General features: G+C 45.3%; 2 protein-coding genes across 2 annotated transcripts in view; one reads left to right on the top strand and one right to left on the bottom strand.

Annotated features, from left to right (window-relative positions):
• Nucleotides 1–1,035, bottom strand: part of UPF3B (UPF3B regulator of nonsense mediated mRNA decay) — a 43,152-nt gene extending 42,117 nt beyond the window's left edge. Inside the window, exon 1 of the mRNA XM_082262689.1 lies at nt 802–1,035. Within this exon, the coding sequence (XP_082118815.1) occupies nt 802–915 (114 nt within the window). The 5' untranslated portion in view covers nt 916–1,035. The remainder of the gene's footprint in view (nt 1–801) is intronic.
• Nucleotides 1,036–1,521: 486 nt separating this feature from the next.
• NDUFA1 (NADH:ubiquinone oxidoreductase subunit A1) lies at nt 1,522–14,681 on the top strand. Its single transcript, XM_082262551.1, has 3 exons — nt 1,522–1,773; nt 7,554–7,643; nt 14,567–14,681. The coding sequence occupies exons 1-3, from the start codon at nt 1,675–1,677 to the stop codon at nt 14,585–14,587; spliced, it is 210 nt and encodes a 69-aa protein (XP_082118677.1). The 5' UTR covers nt 1,522–1,674; the 3' UTR covers nt 14,588–14,681.
• Nucleotides 14,682–19,887: the final 5,206 nt, after the last annotated feature.

Raw genomic sequence — 19,887 nt, forward strand, 5'->3', positions numbered from 1 at the left:
CCGGGACTGTAAAATAACAGCTAGATGGGGGTGATCACATGCTGCAACACAAAGCACTTTTAATGCGGGGAGCAGAGGCTGACATGAGAAAAGATTAAGTATCCCTTCAGTATGGGTCTAACAGCGTAGGCAATAGTGGGCCATGCCAACCGCAGCTGCTCATCATTCCAACCAGGGGGGATGGAGCATGCGAGTGCGTGACAACGCAGAAGTGCAATTGGAAGGCAGTTGTCACTTCATGACAGGAAGTGCCAGAACAAGAACCTTTGTGGCAGGATCACCAAGTATGAGATGAGAACACAGAAGAGATTTCAGGAGGGGGGGGGGGCGCATGTCAGTGCGTGACAACACAGAAGTGCAATTGAAAGGCAGTTGTCACTTCATGACAGGAAGTGCCAGAACAAGAACCTTTGTGGCAGGGTCACTAAGTATGAGATGAGAATAACACAGAGGAGATTTCAGGGGGAGGGGCATGTCAGTGCGTGACAACGCAGAAGTGCAATTGGAAGGCAGTTGTCACTTCATGACAGGAAGTGCCAGAACAAGAACCTTTGTGGCAGGGTCACCAAGTATGAGATGAGAACACAGAGGAGATTTCAGGGAGAGTGTTTACAGCTGCTCCATGTTGTGGTTATGAGGGAAGCCCTGGCTGTGTGTGGGAAGGACTGCCAGCTGGACCCAGTCTTCAGTGTTTATGACCCATCCCCCCCTCCTGTCACATCACTGGCTGAGGGGACGCTCAGGGATAGGTGTCATGTCATTTCCCCCATGTGACTGGCAAGGCCTGAGCCTCCTCCTCACCTTGCTCATGACTTCCCTTTTCTCCTTCACCTTCTCCGGCTTGTCCCCATCCTCCAGCCCGGGCAGCTCCCCTCTCCTCTCCTTGGGCTTAGTGTTCTCCTTGTCTTCCTTCATGACTCGTTGAGGGGAAGGAGGCGGACACAAATACTCGATGGCCAAAACTAAACTGACTCCAGCGGACTACTTCTCCCCAGCAATCTCCAGCCCGGCTTTCTGATTGGTCAGCAGCTAGGTCACGTGACTACCGCTGACATGCATAGCCTCCATCTTGGATGTGGCATCTGTTGAGCCACGTACAAACCACGTCTGCCCCTTCCCCATGAACACACAGGTTCCCCCGTGGATACCACACCAGGGCCTACACCGCCGAGCGTTCGCTGCCATGTGTCTGTAGAATAAGTCGTCTGTATACACACAGCTGTCCTTCACAAGAACTTTTCCCTTCGTAACATGGCCGCGCTGACGTCACCTGCTGCGGAATTCTCTGTAGAATGCGTCTCGCGAGAATTGTCTATTCGTTATTTGGTGTCTATTCGTTATTACGTTAAAAATAAAAAATGTAGAACGTCAGTTTTTAAACATTCGGATTTAGAAGGTGCTAGTGGCTAGTTATTGTCAATGGCGCGCAGTGTTGAGGTATAAAAGATCATAAGCCGCCATTATTGATATGGGTAAAGGCGTAGATACGTCGGCCAAGCAGCGGCACAGTCCCTTTCCGCTTTTGAACGGATCTCTTAGAGTTTGCCCACTTCAAAAATGGCCGCCTTGCCTGATATTGCTTAGCCGCGCTGTGCATGCTGGTCCCGGAGAATGACCCTGAGCTGACTGCTGTTGTACAGAGAGGATCTTAAGTGCTCGGTGTCGTTTGCCATCATGTGGTATGAGATTCTGCCAGGCTATGCCATCATGACCGCCTGTTTGATGGTCCCTGGACTCTCCACCATATTTATTCATCGACTTGCATATGGAAAGGTGAGCCGGGACACTGCAGGCTCGCCCATTGGGGGGGGGGGGGGGGGGCAGAGGATCCCACTATATGTTTATGCTCTCTATAATCCCATCATTGCCATCTGATTGTCCTCTCTCCTGCGCTCATACACCTGCCAACATCCTGCAGGACATGCTGCTGCTAAACTGTATGTGTGTTCTCTTGTAATACCCAGGACTGGCCCTTCACCCTATAGGAAGAACGCAATTCCTAGGGAGAAGGAAAAATACTGGGGGTGCTAGAATTCTTGGTCTCCCTATACCAATTATGGGCATACTTTACATGTGTGCTTCAAACCCCTACTATGCATTCTCCTTTGTGCTTAACCACTTAAGCCCCAGCCCTATTTCGGACACTTTTTGCTTACAAGTTAAAATCAGTATTTTTTCCTAGAAAACTACTTAGGGCCCCCAAACATTATATACATTTTTTTTTAGCAAAGACTCTGGAGAATAAAATGTCGGTCATTGCAATATTTTTTTGTCACGTGGTATTTGTGCAGCGGTCTTTAAAACGCCATTAGCCCATTTTTTTTGTATATTGTGAAAGATGATGTCACGCCGAGTAAATAGATACCCAACATGTTACAGTTTAAAATTGCACACACCCGTGGAATGGCGACAAACTACGGTTAATAGAAATCTCAATAGGCGACGCTTTAAAAATTTTTTTAACGGTTACCAGTTTAGAGTTAAGCCCCGTACACACGCACAGATCGTCGTCATACAAACGTCGGCGGACGAAAGATCTGCTGATTGTACGCGTGTTAGTATGGTGCCTCCGACAGCTGTCTGCACACAATCCGCGGACAAGAGTCTTTCTTGCAAACATGAAAATTTTTGTCTGCGGACACCAGAACGGACGATTGTTCGCCTGTCAGTACAGAAATCAGCCGACAGACCGCAGATTTGCAAGACTGGGCATGCTCAGAAAATAAAAAACACAGGGAAAGTTAACCATTACATGACATCACTTCTGCAGTCAGCTGAAGTCTGCGGACAAAATTCTTGTGCTGTCCTTGTGCTGTCTTTGCACTTTTCAACAGACACCGACATCCCGGGGAGAAAAGACGAACATTTGTATGACGACGATCTGTGCGTGTGTACGGGGCTTTAGAGTGTAGCTCTTTTTTTTTTTTTTTTTTTTTTACATTATTGCTCTGGCGACCGCGGCGATACCTCACATGTGTGGTTTGAACCATGATTTCATTCGCGGCTCGACTTCCATATACGTTTTCTTTCGTGCGTGAGCTAACTGGGGCGGCTAAAATTGGCAATGTAAACATCCCTTGTGACACCAATATGCAGTGACTGGTACTCTTTATGGAGGGATCGACGGGTCTAACAGACCCTCGACCCCTCCACTACACTTTCATGTATGCAAAACGCCGAAAACGGCATTTTTGCATACAGCTGTTTTTTAAATCTGTCTCCTTTTGCAGCAGAGTAACCCGGAAGTGACGTCATGGACGCCGCCTCCAGGTTACGTCATCGGAGACCCGATTGAAGCCGCTTCCGGCTTAGGTCGGGACTCTATCCAGCCAGACGCGCCGGCTGGGTGCTCGGGTCTCCCATTGGGACGGGAGGCCCGGGCAAAGTCGTGGGAGGGGGACGGGGGACGTCCCCTCCCGCTCACCCAGGTAATGATCGAGCGGCTCCCAAGCCGCAGCGGTCGTTACCGACAGAAAGCGGACCGTCGGCTCTAAACCACAGTACCGGGATGGTGCCTCTAGCTAGAGGCATCATCCCGGTATAACACCGCAAAGTTTGCCGACGTAGTCCTACGTCCCTTTGCGGTAAGTGGTTAAGCACGGGGGATAGGAGCACTTTCAAATTTTATTTATTTTTACACAGGTTTTCTTTTAATTATTTTATTGCTGTCACAAGGAATGTATAAATCCCTCATGACCACAATAGGCAGTGAAAGGTACTCTTTATGGAGAGATCTGGGGTCTATAAGATCTAAGATGTCTCCTCTGCTCTTACAAGCATCTGATCACACCAAGATCGATGTGTTCAAATGCTTTTGCCTATTTAAAACTTGTGCTGTTTACATCTGGAAAACTGGAAGGGACGAAAATGCTTATTTCCTATACCATAGAGCCCATCAAAGACCTTCTGGTCCTCGATGATCTCTATGGTCAGCTGATGAAAAACTGCTGGCTGTAATCCTGGGTTCCCCGGTGGGACAGGAAAGCCTGGGAAGGCAGCACCAGGTGGCTGGTGGGACCCCCCTCCCGCCACCTCTGAAAGCGCTTTTTACTAAGAGAAGTGCTGAATTTTACAAAAGAGAATCGCCAGCTGAAAAAGATACCAGGGTGATGCTTGTAGATGTACAACATCTTTGGGCGGCATATGCCTTGGGGCCCCACAGGTCACCAGAACTGGTGTCCTCATTGGAAGATTTCCCCTCTATTACTTTTCCAGAGACATCCCATAATTTGGAATTTTCTTTCAATTTCAATAATAATGGTAAACGACTAGAGAGGGTGAATCTCCCTAATGAGGACACAGACAGCAATAAAAACTGACAGGTGTTGCAATCCCTCTCCACTCTATCCAAAACTGGCTTTAGAATAAATGACAGCAGAGAGGTCACTGGGGGTTCTATCATAATTTTGTTGTAGGGCCCCATGATCTGTAGTTACACTTCTTCTTAAAGGAGCTGTAAAGGCAGAAGTTTTATCCTTCTGCATTAAGATAAAAAGCCTTCTGTGTGTAGCAGCCACCCCAGCACCACTAATACTTCCCTGAACCCCCATCTCCAGCGATGTCCATGAGTCTCTCGGCCATCCAGGACTCTCCTTCCTGATTGGCTTACGCACAGCAGCCGCAGCCATTGGCTGTCAATCAAAGTCAGTCAGGCATTTAGGAGAGAGGGGGTGGGTCGAACGGTAGCCCTGTGTCTAATGCCCCCATAGCAAGCTGCTTGCTGGGAGGGCACTTGACTGAAGAGAGGACAGGAGCAGCAAAGAGGGACCCGGGAAGAGGAGTATCCAGGCTGCCCTGTGCAAAACAGTTACACAGGGGAGGTAAGTATAACGTGTGTGGGTTTTTTTTTTTTTTTTTAAACAAGACTTTACAATCACTTTAAGAGCTCTTCTCACTGATACAAGCAGTAGGCTGGTCCTTGGGAAGGGTTATGCAAATACCAAAATACTTTATTGGGTGGGTGTTAATCTAAAGGAGTCTGAGTTCTTCTACAGACTGTCCCAGGTATAGCCTACATGTGATGCTGAGCTCTATGATTGAAAGAACGGAAATGAAGCCCACTTTCACATTGGTCTTATTTGACATGTCAAATCTGAGGCAATTGCTGGCAATGGCACTGTCGGAATCGCTGCAACGCCGACTTTGCGCCTCCACACCGATTCCCTAAAGTCGTTTCTGTACTACTTTTGATGATTTTTTTTTTTTTTTTTGTGGGGTGGGGAGCATTTTCATAGACATCTGTGCAGGAACCCGCACCGATGTCTGGAAAATCACCCCCGAAGTTGGACTGAAATGCAAGCTTGAAATCGTACAAGTTCAGCTGAACTTGTATGATTTCAAAACGGCCCCAGTGTAAACCTGGGCTAAATGAATGAAAGGCAGCCATTGCCCTTGATTCAGCAGCTGGATTCGCATACCCCACTTTGGGACCATCTCGATATACAGCGGCAACCTGTGACCTTAAGATCTGGCTGTGAACAGCTGTAACGGCCACTACCATCTCCACACCGGGTACCAAGTACTTAATCTCCAACACAGCAAGTACTGGATTTACTCTAATAGAGGATAATACTGTGGCCATATCATCTTTCCTGAGGTTTTGGACATAAGGTTTCCCATCCTGTTCTACAATTTGAACATACGGGCCCGTATATTTCAGCCCACAATCATTGTGGCACCACGTGTTTATGTGTGTGTGTGTGTGTGTATATGTGTGTGTGTGTGTATATATATATATATATATATATATATATATATATATATATATATATATATATATATATATATATATATATATATATATATATATATATATATATATATACACTTGTTGCATGTTCATTTCCATCAGGACTCAGTACCACAGTTTTCACACTTAACCGGAGTCATCTTAATTTGTTTCCATACAATGTTTGAGTATCTTGTCGGGAATCTGCTACATATCGGGACATTGTGCAATAAGTATCACTTGGAGGTTTCAATGTATCAGCTAGCACAGGTTTTAGCCCACTATTCAGTTCTAGTGCACAGTTGGTAATCAGCTGCATTTCTCCATACATTGGGACATTGTGCAATTAGAAGCATCTGGAGGCCTTACTGAATAGGCCCGTTTAAGCTCACCTGTACACATTGAAACTTCCGAGCGCTCATAGTTCATTAAGTCCAGGGCAATTCAGCACATGTGTGTTTGTGGGTTTTAACTGGTTTTATTGTTTTGTTGTGCCACAGGTTGTCTCTTGTATCACCCTGTCTTTTTTCAGGCACACGTGCCCAATAAACTTCATACTTTTTTACATATTTTTGTCTCCTCAGTGCCCTTAGTTGGTCTCTTGTGCGGTTGGTAGACTACAGTCTTTCACCTCACTCCCCTTTTTTCATATGCATTGGCTCTGTCCAATGGTCACTGTGTGAGATGTACCTTTAGTATTTAGGGAACTCTTTGAACTAAGGCAGGGCCATTTTTGGGAACATTATTTTGTCTTTTTGCAGTAAATGAATGAAAGGGTTTGGAATGGAACAGTAAGGCCAGGGAGGAAAGAACTAGATGATGCTGGATGTCTTCCAGCCTGGAAATGAGCCAGGGTCTCTCTGACTCGCAGCTTCTAATGCACACTGTAGGAAGCTGTCAGTGACCGTGAAATCAGAGCAAGCAATTTCAGTACAGGATAGGAACCTGTCCATCTGTGAAAGACTGAAGGAAAGGCTGGAGATCAGCTTCAGGGTAGATTCACACTAGATGTGGTGGGGGACTGCATTGGCCGGCAATTTGAGCACAGTCCCACCACATGACCAGCCAAAGTGCCCTGTCTCCTGTGTGCCACTGTGTTGCAGTGGCTTGTGTGCGATGTTCCTAGACTGGCACTGCTGTAAACACTGGCACATTAGCACTGCCGGACCCCACACAGCAGCTGCTGATGGGAGTTCACCCTTAAGGCAAGTTTAATATATGAAACGTAAAGGAGAAGTCACAAGTTCCATGTTGCTCACGGAGTGCCTTACAGGTTTGTTCGTTGAAGGCAGGTTTTAGGATGCGTGCACACAGACTCAAGAGGGACATACAGTGTTCATTCAGGTGTCATTTTCTGCCTGGGAGTCACAGGTGAATGTATATTGTATGGCCCTCTTGCAGACATGTGTACTGTATATACCTTTTAAGCTGGCCATAGTTGGTTCGAATCACTGCTGGTTCAGCAGGGACTGGCCGAGATTTGAACCATGTGTGAGCAGGCTGATTGATCGATCAACTTTGGTACAACCAGCCGGTCAGATTTTTCATGCGATTATTGCTGGCAGCTATAGCCACCAGCAATAATCATTATGTTCTCCCAGCAGGTACGTCTCCCCTTGCCCCCCCTCGCAACCCGTGGTTGCAGGAAAGAGAATCGCTCCGCCTTTTGCCAGCTTTAAAAATACACCTTTTAAACGCAGTTGCTTTTGTGGCCAATAAGAGCATAGCTATATACAGTATTGATTGTGGTTATTTCTGAGTATGATATTTTGGGGTTTCTTTATTATGAATTTACTTGTATTGTTTTTTTTTTTTTCTTGTACAGGACAAGAGAGTTGCTCGGTATCCATACCAATGGTACCTTATGGAGAGGGACAGGAGAGTTTCTGGAAAACAGGAGTGGTTCAATTCAAAGGTAATCCTTGCTGCTGTATGCATTATAACATAAAACTTTCAGCTCTGTATATTACAAGTTAAAGTAAAATTCAAGGCATGGGGGGGGACGTAACCACTTGCTACCCGCTCGCCATCAAATGACGGCGGAGCGGTGCAGCTATTGTTCTGGGACGCCGTCATATGACGGTGTACCAGAACAGCCTCCCTCACGCGCCCCCGGAGCGGCGATCATGGCCGCGCCATGTTGCTAGGACACGGCGCGACCCCGATCTCGGTAAAGAGTCAATGACATGACTCTTTACCCATGTGTGTCCAATCACAGCTGGTCACATGTAAATGAGGAAGTGCTGTTATTCGGCTCTCCTCGCCTCACACTTTTAGAGTGTGAGGAGAGGAGAGTCGATCAGCGGCTCCTCCTTATAGGGGAGACAAGTACAAGTAATCAGGGCACTGATCATCAGTGCCCTGATTACACAAAATGTAAATAAAGTGCCAATTACTGCCCACCATCAGTTCCCACCATCAGTGCCCATAGTGCTGCCAGTCAGTTCCTGCTTATCTAGGCACTGACTGGCAGCACTATGGGCACTGATTGTGGACACTGATGGTGCTGCTCATCAGTGCCACCCGTCAGTGTCCCCACTCAGTGCTCATCAGTGTGGCATATTAGTACCTCCTCATCAGTGCCACCTCATCAGCGCACATCAGTGAAGGAGAAAAATTATTTATTTTCAACATTTACTCACATAAAATAAGAAAAAACTTTTTTGGAAAAAAAAAAAAAAAAAATTCTGTCTTTTTTTTTTTTTGTAAGAAATAAAAAAAACCCAGAGGTGATTAAATACCACCAAAAGAAAGCTCTAGTTGTGTGAAAAAAATGGTAACAATTTCATATGGGTACTACAGTGTAGCATGACCGCGCAATTGTTGTTTAAAAGTGTGACAGCACTGAAAGCTGAAAATTGGCCTGGGCAGGAAGGGGGTGAAAGTGCACTGTAGGCAAGTGGTTAAAGTGATAGTATAACTTGCATTTTTCTTTTTTTCCTTTAAAATGAAAAACTTGTTATACTTGCTCTGAACAGTCGTCTTACAAAGAAAAGAGATGATTCTTCTATTTTGGGTTCCTCTGCCGGCAATTTTGGCTGAGTGCCCCTATGTAAGGTCACTCATGTAGAGTTAATAATGTTAAGCCTGAAATACAACAAGGGTACCGACATCCCAAATTGACTAATAAAACGGGGTTGAAAAGGAGGGAGGGCCGTTTTCCCCACAAAAACAGTCCCAGGGAAAGGGGAAATGAACGGAATTTTTAAGGTACCATCTTCACTAATAGATACTTCACATAGAAAGTTTTTATATCAAATTTTATTCAAAAACAATACACATTAAAAAGCACCGAAGTCTATCATCAATACATAGCTTCAAAAGTGAATAGCTGAAAAGCAGGGTATGTCATATAATGTTCAGGCGTGCATTCCTCTACATGTTTCATGGATGAACCGCTTCTTCAGGAGGATATGAATGCACTCTGCAGAAGTTAATACTAACAAGTAAATATTTTTTTAAAAAGATGAACAAAAATCTCAGAACAATAAATCACAATTATACAATGATATAGCATTAGTGCCGGGTCACACTTGTGCGATGCGGGAAGGCTGCGAATTCGCAGCCTGTTCCGCATCGCAAACGCACATCTGGCAGTTCACACTGGCATATGCGATACGCTGGGGGTGCCAATGAAATGTTAACGACCCCCCCCAGTTTGATCGCATATCGCAGTGCGATCTGACAGTTCGCACAGGATCGGATCGCACAAGTGTGAACCACTGTGCAATCCGATCCTGATGCGGCTGAAAAAATGCCTCATGTGCGACTTTTGTGCGGGTGCAGTGCGAATTTAGCCATACAAAGTGTATGGCTGAATTCGCACTGCACATCCGATCGCATTTAATGAAGGAGCAGTGCGCTCCGATATTACATGCGATCGCCGCACACGCGGAAGTGTGAACCGGCACTAACTTGTACATCGCAAATGTGGGGAAAGGTTTGGGCTCACCTGGAGACAGCATGGATCACAACCCCTCTAGCGGGTAAGCCACCAAAAACTCTCACCGACGGACATGGGAAACACTGATAATGGTGAAGTAACAATAGGAAATTAAATTCAAATTTAGTATTAAAAAAAGGTAAAAGAAAAGTGGACAAGAGAAGGGGGAAAGGGAAAAGGGGGGGGGGGGAGGGAAAGGGCAAGGAGGTAGGGGGGGGGGGGGACTGGAAGGAATAGAAAAGGGGGGGGAGACAGCGAAAGAAGGGGAAGGGGGGGTGAAGAGAGGCGGCAAGTGGAACTGGGAAATGGGGGGGGGGGGGAAGGGGAATGAGACAAGAGTGGGGAGGGGGAAAGCCATTAACATATAGCTTGAACTTCTCACAGATGAGTATTGTCGCAGGGTGACCCGTGCTACTGTTTAAAATGGCTTGGTAGCAAGCACACTAATAATGCAGCTTTGTGCTGTATAACACACACATATATATATATATATATATATATAAGTTAGAGCTCAGAGCCCCACCCTCCGGAAGAGAGGTCAGTGTGTGTGTGTGAGGTGCTGCCAGGCATCAAGATGTCTAGGTTGGGACAGAGGAAGGCCCAAGCCTGAGAGGAAGTCCATGAGGGACAAGAGAGTCCATGTGAGACCGAAGACACAGCTAGGGAGCTGTACAGAGATAGTACAAGAGGGACCGAAACCTCTAGGAAGCTGTAAGGAAGACGCAGAGCTGAGGAGGCTGAACATTATGTTTTGCAGTGATGGTGAGAACTCCCTGTGTGAAGTTTTTTTGATGTTCCTTTAAAAGAAGTGGACAGGAAAGCCCTGAAAACTATATCTGGCACTGTTTTGGCATTATTATTGAGCTAAGAAACCCTGATGTTTACATAGTTAGTGAGGTCGAAAAAAAACATCAGTCCATCACAGTATATAAACTCAAGATGGTCTCGTATGGAAGAAGAAAAAAGGAGAATCCACAGTGTTGCAGTTTTATACCTAATTTCCGTAAAAAAAAAAAAAAAAAAACAGTAAAATACTCACAAACAAGGGATATAATTGCATCATCAAAGAACAAGCCACCGCCGCCCGTATGATCCGGCATGCTGACATTACCGCAATGCTCCGCCTAACCTATAGCTTATATTTTATTGTACTCCTGTCAGATAATCTAAGAAAAGCAAACCATTAGGGTTAAAGCTGGTCCCAGCAGGTGTTTACCAGTATTGTTAGCTTGCTATTCCTAAATTGCCTATGACCAGGAGCCCCCTGAATATTTTGTTCAAATAGTGGCTTCTTAGGGAGCCATGTCTGCTTAGTAACGCAGTGCAGTTGACGTTGAGAGATATCTGCATGGCATCATGTTATGTAATTGGTTGTGTTTTACGTTGCGATTTTCTGTAAACCAAGACTTTTGAGGCCGAATTTGCTGGCCTATAAGAGCTACAACCCCAATTCCAAAAAAGTTGGGGCGCTGTGTAAAATCTACATAAAAACAGAATGCAAGAATTTTGAATATCTCATAAACTCATATATTATTTACAATAGAAAACGTGTCACATGTGTTAAACTGAGAATAATTACCATTTAAGGTAATTTTAAAATTGATGGCAGCAACGTGTGTCAAAGTTTGGGCAGGGTAACAAAAAGCTGGCAAATTTCTACTAACCAAGAAGAGCTGGAAGAACATACTTTGCAAATAATTGGGTTCATTGGCCAGTAACATGAATGTGTGTATAAAAAGCATCTTGGAGAGTCCAAGTGTCTCAGGAGTAAAAATGGACAGAGGTTAACCAAAAGCTGCGTCTAAAAATTGTCAAACAATTTCAGAATAATGTTCTTCAATGTAAAAAGAATGCAAAGACTTTTAACATACAGTAACCTCATTTATAGAGCATACTTTCATCAAAAGATTCAGAGAATCTGGATAAATCTCTGTGCACAAGGGACAAGGCTGAAACACAATATTTTTTGCCCGTGATCTTTGGGCCCTCAGTTGGCACTGCAATGAAAACCGGCATGATTCTGTGATTGACATTACTGCATGGAATCAGGAGTACTTCCAAAAATCTCTCTTTGAACACCGTTTGCTGTGCCATCCAAAAATGGCAATGAAAGTGCTATCTTGCAAAGAAGACATATCTAAACATGAAATTCCACCTTATGAGCCAAAACTCATTTAAAATGGTCTGTTGCAAAGTGAAAAACTGTTCTGTGGTCAGACGAATTGAAATTTGAAATTCTTTTTGGTAACCATGGGCACCACCTCTTCTGGACTAAATAGGAGAGGGGCCTTCCAGCTTATCAGTGATCCGTTCAAAAGCCTAATTGAAATAAATATATAGTGTTGCGCAAATAAAAAAATATTAAATTAATTAATTTGTGCTTAAATTATTAAAAACCCAGAATATTTATATGTGACATAATATTAAAGTGCCAATAAAGTGGTAAATATAATATAATACTCATAGAAAAGAGAAAATATATATCCCCATGAGGAAGACACATGAGCCCTGTGTCGTCACGCGTAGGGGAAGGGGAAGGGCAAGGACGGACAGAGCGCTACACTATTGTCTAGGTGAGGCTGTCAGCCAACGGCTCACGCTGTGGAGACCGGCGGCGCTGTGCAGTCTCTCCCACTATACCACCACGATTTCCACCATTTACTTGATGCTATTGTCCAAGTGCATGTGTTGCACCTACAAATGTGGGTGAGATTTATCCACCTTTATTTAATAAAAGCTGATTGTTTAAGGATTTCATACACTATTGCAAGTCTTTTTGTTTGCATATATACTGCATTGATTGACGCTGCAACTCCTGTGAATGAGAGGTGCCCTGAAGGATATGGATGGATGATATCTTTGGGATAACTATCTATGCACTCTTTTTAAGGATTTGAGGTGAGCACCCATTCACAAGGGGGTGCACGGCTGGCTGTCCACTGTGACACTCTGGTCACTTCTCTCTGGGAGCACAGATCACTTTAGGATTACATTTTGGACTTTGTTTATTGGCCTTTTGCACTTTGCACACATTATGAGAAGTGGAGTGTCTGCGACAAATAACTGATCGATTTAGAGCCTCAGGGTCGCTTGCAGGACTTATTCCTTATACCCGTTCAAAAGCCTGCATCTCTGATGGTATAGGGGGAATTAGTGGGTATGGAATGGGCAGTTTGCACATCTGAAAGGGCACCATCAATGCTGAATGATCTATCCAGATTTTAGAGTAGCATATGCTCCTTTCCAGGCGACTGTGTTTTCAGGGAAGGCCTTGCATATTGTAGCAGGGTATTGCTAAATACATACTGCATCTATGACAACAGCTTGACTTCCTAGTAGAAGAGTCCAGGTGCTGAACTGACCTGCCTGCAGTCCAGTCCTTTCACCAATTGAAAATATTTGGCGCATCTTAAAATGAAAAATATGACAAAGATGCAGGATTTTTAAACAGTTAGAATCCTATATCAGGCAAGAATAGGACAACCTAACTCTCCCAAAACTCCAGCAGCTGGTCTCCTTCCCAGACATTTACAGTGTTGTTAAAAGAAGAGGGGATATTACACCGTGGTAAACATGGCCCTGTCCCAACTTTTTTAAGACGTGTTGCTGCCATTAATTTCAAAATGAACTTAATTTTTTTTCTTAATGTTACATTTTCTCAGTTTTAAACATTTTGATATGTTTTCTATTTTCTACTGTGCATAAAATATGGGTTTATGAGATTTGAAAATGATTGCATTCTGTTTTTATGTAGATTTTTTATACAGCGTCCAAACTTTTTGGGAATTGGGGTTGTACATGTAAAGCAAATTGGTGATACGGTCATTTATACTCCGATACCTTATTTTAGTTTAAGGCCTCGTTCATGTGCGGTACTTCAGCATAGAGGGCCATGTTTACCCACATGGTGTTTCCTGCATCCCTGTGCAGGCAGTCCTGTTCATGTCAGTTGGGATGCAACGGCTGCACGGACACAGCCGCTTCTCCCAGTTTGATATCTGTGCATGGTCCCTCAATGCAGACTGTGCCTTTGGGGCCATGCACCTGCACAAATGCCATATTGGGATCAGCAGCTGTGTCTGTGCAGCCACTGCATCCCAATTGACATGAGCAGGATCGGTGTATCACCGTGCGGGTAAACGCGGCCCTCTGTGCTGTAGAATACCTGTGCATCCAAGTGTGGGGGAACAAGGCCCCTGCATGTGTGTACACTGTACTATGTCCATTTGAATGAAGCCTAAAGCAGAACTCTTCCAGCTATGATCTTTATTGCATATTTAAATCGGACCAATGAAGTATGCATATTTCATACCTGAGGGATCTTTGGGGAAGCTGCCAATTGTTGTCGTAGTCATCACTACTACAGTGGTCGCAGTGGTCCTCGGGGTCCTGTGCTAAGAGGCTTTTAGTCTGCACACTGAACACAGAGGTCTCTTGCTCGGCACTGCTGTCATTCACAGAACACCTTGTATTTTTTTTAAAAAATACAAGGTATCTTCTGATTGGCTGAGGTGGAGCCTCTCCTCTCCACCTCATCCAATCAGAAAATGTCTTGTATTGAATAAAACAAAAAATAGTGGTCCATGAATGGTGAAACGGCGCTGACCAAGTGATCCTCTGTGGTCTTTGTGCAGGGGGGAAGCCACTCTGCACAGGACCCAGAATTTCGTGGCTATTACTATAGTAGTAGCCCCAACTACGACAGTGTTTGTTAGCTTCCCCAACAATCCCTCAGCTATGAGATATCCATACTTGCTTTGTGCCAAGCTGGACCAATGTAAGTATGCAAGAAAGATCATACCTGGAAATCTGCTCTATACTGTGCAAAAACAAATGTAAGAACATTTAGGCAATCGGCATTCAGTGATTAACTCTTGTCTTTTTTTCTCTTTTAGGGTTTGGAAAATATTGACTAGATGTGAACCACTGACAGATCTTCTATCTCACTGGCAACTGTTAAATATAAATATTATCGACCAACATTAAACTGATGTACAGACTTTAAACAAAGTTGTTTGTTTAATTTTCCTAGATGTACTGTGATCTAAGATCACATTTATGCAGTTTTTCACTATGGATCGTTTTTGAGGCTTTAAAAATAAAAGGCATTTCAGCAGCTGAAGGCTTTAGGCCATTTCACACTCATGCATTTTTACTGCATGCTGCAGCTTTGGTGCAGTTTTCAAAACTGCACCAAAAACACAGCCTCCCATTAAAATTAATAGAAAACGTGATAAATACACACTACGATTTGCGTTTTTTGGTGCATTTTTGAGTCGCATGTCAATTTTTTTTTTTTTTTTTTTTTTTTTCACAGGTGCAGGCAACCCAAAAACGCACTGGAAATGCATTTGAAACACAGCAAAATCACGATGAAAAAGCATATGCATTTGTACCACGGTCTTGCTACAGAGCAGTGTGAAAGGGCCCTTAATGTGTAATGTTAACATAGAAAGACAACAACAAAAGAAGGGTGCACCAACCTTGTGCATTCCCACTAAAAAAGGTTTATCATGATCCAAAGACCACACACACATTATACTCCCAAACGAGTGATGATATAGCACATAACACAATGGAACCGGTCGTCTCACAAATATCCAGGGAATCCCTGTACTGGATAACGTGTTGGTGTCAGCAACTGTATGGCTTATCTGACACGTTTCAAGGGAGGACCCTCTTCCTCAGAGCCAAAACGTGCTACTGAACTGTTTCATTTGCAAGGTGTTAAGTAGTCTTGCAAATGAAACAGTTCAGTAGCACGTTTTGGCTCTGAGGAAGAGGGTCCTCCCTTGAAACGCGTCAGCCCAGCCATACAGTTGCTGACACCAACACGTCATCCAGTACAGGGGTTCCCTGGATATTTTGGAAACGACTGGTTCCATTGTGTTTTTATGTGCTATATCACTCCTTTGAGTATAATGTGTGTTGTCTTTGGATCATAATAAACCTTTAGTGGTAATGCACAAGCTCGGTGCGCCTTCTTTTGTTGTCTTTCAGTGTATTTTTGGATATCCTTGGTCCTGATGGGGCAGCAAGATCTAGAGTGGTGCATACCAAGACCATATAAGAATACTTATCCTTCATTACACACCACCCAAGCGCAGGAGAATTTTTGTTTTAATGTTAACATAGGGCAGATATAAATTAGTCTGGACTACTAGTTCTGTGTAACGGAACTGTGAACTCACAATGTGCCTGTGGGCTTCCGTCCCACTGCTGCCACCAATGTACCGCAACTACGACCCCACAGTGTGCTTTTGTCAAGAATACCGCTTCCTTATCGCCGTGGGCCTCTGGAATTGCCACAGGTGTGGTTGCAGGTGAGCAAAGCACACTGTTACTGTGCCACATTGCTGACTCTTCAGCCAGGATTTCCGGACTTGTCAGCTGGTACTTCTGGATATTCCCAGGCAAAGGGAGCCCAGCCCTGGCGCTGAGCATTGTCTAGCAGCCATCTGTAGGCGATCTCCAGCTCCCATTCCTGAACAGACAGAAACTCCATATCTTTGAGTGCCCAAAACACTTCCAAGATGTTCAGGCTCTCTTCTCTGTAATCCATTATTTCCTCTAACCGCCACTCCAGATTGCTCCCAAAGTTAGGGTCCCCTGACAGCTTGCCGTACAACAGTCCTAGGCCGCCATAGCCAAAGCCTTCCATCTGCTATCCAAGGGTATGCTTGGGATACATGCCACTGGAGGGCTTTATAGCTCTCTTCCAAACGCATCTCTGCCCAGACCAGCCTGCTTAACTCAGCTGTCTACTCCTTGTGCGGTTTATCTCTCAAAAACAGTACTCGCAATCTATACTGTGACCAGTACCTTTCCTGGATAGAGGGGAGGATTTTTCCCTGGTGTTGCTGCTCACGGGCTAGCGTTTCCTTCAAGAGTTCCAATTGTATTAAATCATACTATCCTAGCAGGACCTGCTCTGATACTCGTCCCCTGGGCTGTATCCGTATCTCTCGCAACTTCCTTTTGAGTTCCTCTTCCATGGCGGCTGGTATCTGTACCTCTCCTCTTCTGCTAACTGGACCTTGGATCCCAGTGGAGGTTTGCATGTCCCAGACTGCAGGAAGCATCCCACTGCTGCCACCAATGTAACGGAACTGCGACCCCACAATGTGCTTGAACATAGATATCAGATATTCTAGCCACCCCCATACAAAACTAGCCGAGAATAGCTTGTATAAGATCTGGGACATTTAATGAAAAAACTCGCACCGAAAATATATATATCCCACCAGGTCAGGTACCTGATTACGTTATCTGATGCAGATGAAATTGTGTACAGAAATATAATTAACATATCTAAGGAACAACCTACATAAACAGTATTCTACTTTCCCACTAGCAACTAATAGATGACAGTAATTTAATTAACTAGCAGACTTGCCGTCATCGAGCTCATGAAGTATAATACACCTTAATATAAGTGTAAGCACATCACAAATATCACTGTCCTGTTTTATGCAACCAAAACCACATACTCAGTGTTCACCAAGTAGTTGTCCATCATTTTCTCGGTCACCCTGTGCCCCTAATAGACATAGGGTGACTTGCACATTAGAGGGGCCTAGGGAGCAGAGAGAGGGATTTCTCAACCTCTCTAAGGTAAGCCGAGTTCCACAGGCCCCCCAACCAAAGTTACTCCTATCGCATTCTGCAATGACAGGATTTTTTTTTCTGCACAAAAAGTGTTAGTGAAATCAAAGATGCACCTCACGAAGTACTAACTGCAGACTAAATTGTATGTGTATGATCCAATGCTATCTCAGGAAAATGAGATTTCTCCTGTATAATCACACATTTTTTATTGGGTCCCCATCTGATCAGCTATACGCATTTGGAAGATTTTAGAAAACTTTGATCATATCTGTGTGCCTACCCCTTTAGCACATCATTGTACAACAAAACTGAAATTGATGCAAAAACAGCTTTAGTTTCATGTGATATTCATACTATTGACTGTGTCCTAAAGTGTTACTAAAACCAGAACCCTGCATTCACTATATCTGGTCTCACAAAGAACATGGACATGCAATTATCTTAGTAAATATAAACTGCTAAATACCTTTTCTCATCAGCAGTTAGGGCAGGCTTGTGACTTCTATCAGTGCCCAGCCAAGCCCTGGTTAAAGCTTGTAGGAGGAGTTTTTTGACTGAACCTATGAAACTGCAAGACCCCTGACCTGTTGTCTGGACAGTGCTGATTGGCCCTAGGCCGATCACATGCACCCTCCCAAGAAAAAACAAAACCTCTAGCAAAACGCACCAAACTGAGCATGTGCAGCCTGACTCCAAAGACTCTGTGTTATCAGGAAATTATTAGGAGTCAGTGGAAGAAGGGGCAGGGCCGGTTTTAGACAAAGTGTGGCCCTGGGCAAACCTAAAAGTGGGGCCCCGAATTTTTTTATATTCTACCAAAAATATAGGCGCATTTAATCAATTTAGCCAAATAAAACATACAACTACATGAAAATGTGCTTTCATTAAATAACATTAAATAGAATAAATAAAATATAACAAAATCAATGCAACTATGAATTTTTCATCGAGAAAAAATCCAGTGTAGACAAGGCTTTAAGGCCACAGGCAGCACAGCCGGCACAAAGTGGAGCGGAAGCAGCGTGACACTGACAGGGGGCGGCTGGGGGCCCTTTGGAAGATGAAGCCGGCTCCTGACAGTGACGGGCCCCTTTGTAAAATGGAGCCCGCTGCTGACAGTGACACGGGGCCAGGGCCGGACTGGGTATGAAAACCAGCCCTGGAAAAAATTACATACCAGCCCCATAGCATTGCGTCGTCATACCAGCACAACGTTGATTTCTTGTTCATAAAAGGTAAAATCATGCAGTGCGTGCCCCTTTCAATGCAGACTGACCACAGCGTGCCCCCTTTCAATGCAGACTGACCACAGCGTGCCCCCTTTCAATGCAGACTGACCACAGCGTGCCCCCTTTCAATGCAGACTGACCACAGCGTGCCCCCTTTCAATGCAGACTGACAACAGCGTGCCCCCTTTCAATGCAGACTGACCACAGCGTGCCCTCTTTCAATGCAGACTGACCACAGCGTGCCCCCTTTCAATGCAGACTGACCACAGCGTGCCCCCTTTCAATGCAGAGAGACCACAGCGTGCCCCCTTTCAATGCAGAGAGACCACAGCGTGCCCCCTTTCAATGCAGAGAGACCACAGCGTGCCCCCTTTCAATGCAGACTGACCACAGCATGCCCCCTTGCAATGCAGACTGACCACAGCGTGCCCCCTTTCAATGCAGACTGACCACAGCGTGCCCCCTTTCAATGCAGAGAGACCACAGCGTGCCCCCTTTCAATGCAGACTGACCACAGCGTGCCCCCTTTCAATGCAGACTGACCACAGCGTGCCCCCTTTCAATGCAGAGAGACCACAGCGTGCCCCCTTTTAATGCAGAGAGACCACAGCGTGCCCCCTTTCAATGCAGACTGACCACAGCGTGCCCCCTTTCAATGCAGACTGACCACAGCGTGCCCCCTTTCAATGCAGAGAGACCACAGCGTGCCCCCTTTCAATGCAGACTGACCACAGCGTGCCCCCTTTCAATGCAGACTGACCACAGCGTGCCCCCTTTCAATGCAGACTGACCACAGCATGCCCCCTTTCAATGCAGAGAGACCACAGCGTGCCCCCTTTCAATGCAGACTGACCACAGCGTGCCCCCTTTCAATGCAGAGAGACCACAGCGTGCCCCCTTTTAATGCAGAGAGACCACAGCGTGCCCCCTTTCAATGCAGACTGACCACAGCGTGCCCCCTTTCAATGCAGACTGACCACAGCGTGCCCCCTTTCAATGCAGAGAGACCACAGCGTGCCCCCTTTCAATGCAGACTGACCACAGCGTGCCCCCTTTCAATGCAGAGAGACCACAGCGTGCCCCCTTTCAATGCAGAGAGACCACAGCGTGCCCCCTTTCAATGCAGAGAGACCGCAGCGTGCCCCCTTTCAATGCAGAGAGACCACAGCGTGCCCCCTTTCAATGCAGAGAGACCACAGCGTGCCCCCTTTCAATGCAGACTGACCACAGCGTGCCCCCTTTCAATGCAGACTGACCACAGCGTGCCCCCTTTCAATGCAGAGTGACCACAGCGTGCACCCTTTCAATGCAGAGAGACCGCAGCGTGCCCCCTTTCAATGCAAACTGACCACAGCGTGCCCCCTTTCAATGCAGAGTGA

This window comes from Pelophylax lessonae, assembly GCF_965119305.1.
Source record: "Pelophylax lessonae genome assembly, chromosome: 7".
Taxonomy (NCBI): Eukaryota; Metazoa; Chordata; class Amphibia; order Anura; family Ranidae; genus Pelophylax; species Pelophylax lessonae.